The following is a 6370-nucleotide window of genomic DNA, read 5'->3' on the forward strand; positions in this document are numbered from 1 at the left end:
CTTTCTCTAATAGGTTATTAATGTTTTTGGATTTCTCAGGATGTTTAATTTTCTAAAATTATTTATTAGTGTGTTGAGATTGAACAAATGTTTATTCAAAATACAGAAACAGAATTGTAATTTTTTTTTAAAAAAAGAAAAATAATTGAAGGTTCATGATACACATGACTGGACGTTGTGGTGGATACAATTTTCTTGGTATCTTGGGGGAATATGTGGTCGAGAACGAACAATACACACCCACTACTTTCTCTTTTATTCTCTCCTTGTTTTTTCTCTCAAATTTCCGGGCTGCCAAAAAGGAAAATTTTGAATTTATATACTAAAGTCGGTGGAAAAGGTCGGTCCATTCACATATGTTCCTCGTCATAATTGATTCACTTCTATATTTTGTTTAGTATATCTATAAAAAATTACAAAAAAAAAAGGAATCATAATGGGTGACCCACTATCTTTTTATTTATTTATTTTGGGTGAAAATCCAATTTCATTTTCTTTTTTAATGATTACAAGTTTTTGGGTATATGTTGGATAATATTTATGGTTTTTTTTTTAAATGAAAAAAACTGCTTTTGTATATATATATATTTTTGAACTTTTTATTTAGTTGTGCTCAATCGGACGACTATACATACACAGTACATTAACACATATATATATATATGTATGCATTTATGAATAAATAATATTATCATTTTTTTATATGTATCCATCAAAAGTAATATTAATTTTTGATAAGGAAAAACATTGAATGTGATAATCTTAGTTTGATAATAAAATGTGAGATGTAATTTGCTAGTGAAGAAATACAGAAAGTGCATTAGGAGTGGATGGTGGGTCACATGTAATGCCACAAAGCAAAAAAGTATAATGTCAAACTTTGCTCCCAAAGCGATCAATGAGCTCAACTACAAATACCCTTCCTCTCCTCTCTACTTTCTTGTCCTCATTTTACCATCACTGAACAAGAAAAATTAGGGAAAGAAGACGAAGAAGCTGAAAATGGAAGGGAAGGAAGAAGATGTTAGATTGGGAGCGAACAGGTACAGAGAGAGACAACCAATTGGAACAGCAGCTCAGACCCAAGATGCCAAAGACTACACCGAGCCACCTCCAGCGCCGCTCATTGAGCCCGGAGAGCTTTTCTCCTGGTCCTTCTACCGAGCTGGCATAGCCGAGTTCGTCGCCACTTTCTTGTTTCTGTACATCACAGTGTTGACTGTCATGGGTGTGGTCAAATCCCCAACCAAGTGCTCCACTGTGGGCATTCAAGGCATTGCTTGGGCTTTTGGTGGCATGATATTTGCCCTCGTCTACTGCACTGCTGGAATTTCAGGTATATATATATATATATATTTACACCCCGAGCATTAATTTAAAAAACTTGTATGCGTAGAAGTTCAGTTTATGATAATTTAATGGGTGCGTGAAGGGGGTCATATTAACCCAGCGGTGACATTCGGACTGTTGCTGGCTAGAAAGTTGTCGCTTGTCAGAGCTGTGTTTTACATGATAATGCAATGTTTGGGAGCCATATGCGGCGCTGGGGTGGTGAAGGCATTTGAAAAAACTCAATACGAAATGCTCGGCGGCGGAGCCAACACCGTTGGGCCAGCTTACAGCAAAACTGCTGGGCTTGGAGCTGAGATTGTTGGCACTTTTGTTCTTGTCTACACTGTTTTCTCCGCCACTGATGCCAAGCGTAATGCCCGAGATTCCCATGTCCCGGTAATTAAGAGCTACACCTACCATAACTTCTTTAACTACTACTTATATGTATATATTGTGAATTAACGAAGTAAAATTCCAAATAATAATGTCAGATACTGGCTCCACTGCCGATTGGGTTTGCTGTGTTTTTGGTGCATTTGGCTACCATCCCAGTCACAGGGACTGGTATTAACCCAGCTAGGAGTCTTGGTGCAGCTCTCATTTATAACAAGAGCCAAGCCTGGGATGACCATGTAATTAACTTCCATTTTTTCATCTCTTCTTTTTTAACCTCATCATATTACATGTATACGTATATTGTATATACAATCTGAATGCTTGATTTAATTTGTATTTCTTATTTGATTGATGCAGTGGATATTCTGGGTAGGACCCTTCATTGGAGCAGCACTTGCCGCCTTATACCATCAGATAGTGATCAGAGCCATTCCTTTCAGATCAAAGTGACGGAGAAATTGAAGTGAAAAAAAATCCCCTTTCAAGTACTCATCTGGGCAGATATTTCAACCTACTCTTCTCTGCTCTCTCTTTTTTTTTTTTTTTTGTTCATATGCTCTTATGTAAAATTATGTCATGAAATAAAATTTGAAAGTTTTTAGAACTATGTATCAATTTAGGATTTAAATAAATTGACTAAAGAACTTTTGGATAAATAAACTTTTGAATCAATGGAATTAATTAAAAAGAGGTAATATCTGCAAATTTCATTATGCTATTAAAATTCTGTATAAAATTAATTTCATATATCATATAATTTCGATTGTAGCACCATGAAATTATATTATTACATTACCGGTTAGTTTTATGGATAACATATTATTTCTTTTAAAAGTGGTAATATGTTTTGAATCAAATTGTGCTCCCTTTTGTGGTGTCTCTTTAAAATTATTTTTATATTTTAATTAATATATATGTATCGATCAGTTAATTAATGTATAAATTTCCTATTGCCAAGTTTTTCTAACCTTTTCATTTCAAAACTGACATGAAAAGAACAAAGCTTTACTAAGCCTCCGGAAGGAAAATATATATGTATATATATATATACACACACTTGATACAAATCAACTCATAATCAAAAACATTAAAGCTCAATGCAAGAAGAATCACACTCTCTGGTTTAGTTTAACTTTTTTTTGAATAAGTTAAAAAATGCTCAGTTAGATAGGACTACATAAATTTTAACTCCAACTAGAGATAATCCAAATTTTCATAATATATAATCCGTTAATAAGTGTTTTGTTTTTTCATTCTAAATAATTTAAACGTTCTCTTAATCTTGAAAAATTTAACTAATTCCTGAATCCTAATTCAATTTGATGAAGTCACAACAATGGTGAATCATAACTGTTAACACTCTTTAGTCATGTGAAACTAATTTAGAGCAATATATATGTATATATATATACTAAAATGTGATCTCATAAATTTTATGTTCATATTATTAAAATTTTTTTTCAAAGCAAATCAGATCTGATAAATATAAAAATGCAATCTCATATCGAATCAATAAGAAATGATAAACGAAAACGTACCTGAATCCATTGCGGAAGATTTGATTGCGTTCTACGATAGATATTTCCGAATCAACACACGACCTCAAAATCTATTTTTCTCTAGTGACAAAATTTCAGAAAAATAAAATAGTGCAGATGTAATTCGGAGATCATAACTGCCTATTTATATCGATATACTTTTGTATTTTCTATTTTGCTCATCATAAAATAAAAAATTACAAAAAAAGTATTTACACATTGAGCCCATACCTAAACTTGATGCATTAAGACCTAATCCCGTCTAATACGTATTTGATCACTTTTAAACGAACCCATAAATCGATAGTCTGTTACATATAACAAGACCCATTTATTAAAAAAACCCAATAATCTCCCACTTGGCCTTTATGTGACACTTTAACTATGCGTTAAATAACTGTAGAATATTCAGAATTGTGCTATCAATACTTGAATGCATCACCAAGAAATCTCATCTATCAATCATAATGACATAGGATCAAAATGGTCTTCGCTACAACTATTATAACTAAACCCATCAATGGTAAGATATATCAATATAACCGAATAATATAATTCAAGCATGAATGTGCGATATGAAAATTACATGCTATGTGATTTAAGCATGCCTACCTCCAACAGGTCCTCTCTTAACCTTATTGAGATCACCTGTAAGAAAACTCATAGATAATACGTAACCCAAATACCAAAGCATAATAACTAAAATTAAATCATATATCCATAAACCAAAATCAAAATATAAAGTTTATGACATATCTTACAAAATAAATATAACTATGGTACAAGACTCCCATTGAACCTATACATCATCTAAGGATACAACATCCATATGAGTAATATGCTAATGAAAGACCTTAGGTGGTAATCCCTTAGTGAGTGGATGCACAATCATGGAGTTTGTTCTAATGTGCTTTATCGATATCTGCTTACTCTGAACTCTTTTTTTTAATAATGAGGAACTTGATATATATATGCTTTGACTTCATCTAGCTCCTATTGTTGTTAGAATACATAATTGTAGATTTATTGTTACAAAATAACTTTAACGGTCTTTCTATGCTATCAACAATACGCAATCTAGTGACAAAATTTTACAGCCATATTTCATGATTGGATGCCTCATAACAAGTTACAAACTCTATTGCCATAGTAAAAGAGGTTATAAGTATTTGCTTAGCACTCTTCCAGAAAATAGCTCTCCCAGTAAGCAAGTAGATATAGCACGATGTAGATTTTTTGTTGTCTTAACATCCAACGAAATCAGAATCAGAATAATCGATGATCTCCAATTGATATGATCTCTTATATGTGAGTATATAACCTTTTATTCTCTGTAGATATTGCATGACATGTTTGATTAATTTTTAATGATCCATATTTAGGTTACTTAAATATCTACCTAACATCCCAATAATGTAGACAATATCTGAACTAATACAAACCTATGCATATATAAGATTCCTTACAACTGAAGTATAAGAAATATTTTGCATCTCCGTAGTCTCTAAGTCATTCTTAGGGGCATTAATTTAGAGTAAACTTGTCTCTTTTAGACACAGAAGAGTCACGTGATTGATAATCCAACATGGTAAATCTTTTAAGGACATTTTCGATATACTTCCTTTGTGATAATTCAAGAATATCCTGATAGCGATCCTGGTGTATTTGAATTCCTAATATAAAAGAAGCGTCCTGAAAATTTTTTATTTCAAATTTCTTTATAAAAAATCTCTTGGTTTCTTGCAATAACTCTATATCACTACTAGCAAACAGCATGTGATCGACATATAAAATTAGAAAAATATACATACTCCCATTGAACTTGTGATATACACAATCTTTTACTAAATTCATCTCAAAACCAAACAAAATGACGACTTGATAAAATTTGTGATACCATTGACGAGAAACCTACTTAACTCCATTGATGGATTTCTTTGGTTTGTAAACTATTTGTTTTATATCTACAAATATAAAGTCTTCTATATAAATTATCTCATCAATATTACCATTGAAAAATGCTGTCTTAACATCTATATGATGTAACTCAAGATCAAAATGTACCACTAAAACCATTATAGTCTTAAAAGAGTTTTTCAATGAAATCGGAGAAAAAATCTCTTTATAATCGATGCCTTTTTTCTGTATAAAGCCCTTAGTGACAAGATGAGACTTGTACCTCTCTACATTACTTTTTGAATCTCTATTGATCTTAAATATCCATTTGCAACTAATGGTTTTCGCATCCTTCGATAATGGGACAAGATCCCAAATGTCATTATCCTTCATGAACTCCATTTATTTTATATCTTCGAATATAAAGTCTTTTATATAAATTATCTCATCAATGTTACCATTGAGAAACACTGTCTTAACATCTATATGATGTAACTCAAAATTAAAATGTGTCACTAAAACCATTATAGTCTTGAAAGAGTTTTTCGATGAAATCGGAGAGAAAATCTCTTTATAATCGATGTTTTCTTTCTGTATGAAGCCCTTAGTGACAAGATGAGACTTGTACCTCTCTACATTACTTTTTGAGTCCCTCTTGATCTTAAATATCTATTTGCAACTAATGGGTTTTGTATCCTTTGATAATGGGACAAGATCCCAAACGTCATTATCCTTCATGTACTTTATCTCTTCATTCATGACATCAATCTACTTTTGTGAGTTGAAACTTTCTATGGCTTGACAGAAAGTTGATAGGATCATCTTCTACTATACTAATGTCAAGCTTATGTTCTTGGAAAAATACAATATAATTATTTGAAATTGTATTTCTCATCTCTTTAGTGGATCTCCTTAATGACATAGGTTCTTGAGGGTGTGAATTTTGTGCTTCAGTAATAGTTTTCTGAATATGAATGAGAGATACAATAACATTTTCTTAATCTAGATTTGCTTCTTATAACCCCTGAATCATTTAAAATAACCAATAAAATAGTAACTAACAGAGTCTAGTTTCTTTTCCTGTAGTCTATAAGGTCTAGCCTCAACTGGACATCTCCAAATGTGTAAATGTCTCAAACTAGGCTTCTTACCCATCCAAAGCTCATAAGGGGTATGTGTAATTGTTTTAGTTGAAACTTTGTTGAGTA

The 6370-nt window shown here is 31.8% G+C and overlaps 1 protein-coding gene across 1 annotated transcript; it reads left to right on the forward strand.

Moving 5' to 3' along the window:
• The first annotated feature begins 889 nt into the window (after positions 1-889).
• Positions 890-2332, forward strand: LOC110824441 (aquaporin PIP1-2-like). The gene is made up of 4 exons (XM_088210237.1): positions 890-1336; positions 1433-1728; positions 1824-1964; positions 2086-2332. The coding sequence occupies exons 1-4, from the start codon at positions 1003-1005 to the stop codon at positions 2176-2178; spliced, it is 864 nt and encodes a 287-aa protein (XP_088066363.1). The 5' UTR covers positions 890-1002; the 3' UTR covers positions 2179-2332.
• The last annotated feature ends 4038 nt before the right edge of the window (positions 2333-6370 follow it).

The sequence above is a fragment of the Carica papaya genome, chromosome 8 (assembly GCF_054855325.1).
Source record: "Carica papaya isolate Zhongbai chromosome 8, ASM5485532v1, whole genome shotgun sequence".
NCBI classification, from domain to species: Eukaryota; Viridiplantae; Streptophyta; class Magnoliopsida; order Brassicales; family Caricaceae; genus Carica; species Carica papaya.

What these genes read in the sequence shown, in the direction of transcription:
- LOC110824441 (XM_088210237.1), top strand. Translation starts at nt 1,003, where the DNA reads ATGGAAGGGAAGGAAGAAGATGTTAGATTGGGAGCGAACAGGTACAGA. An exon ending in CTGCACTGCTGGAATTTCAG is followed by an intron (nt 1,337 to 1,432) that starts GTATATATATAT and finishes GGGTGCGTGAAG; the next exon opens with GGGGTCATATTAACCCAGCG. An exon ending in CCCGAGATTCCCATGTCCCG is followed by an intron (nt 1,729 to 1,823) that starts GTAATTAAGAGC and finishes TAATAATGTCAG; the next exon opens with ATACTGGCTCCACTGCCGAT.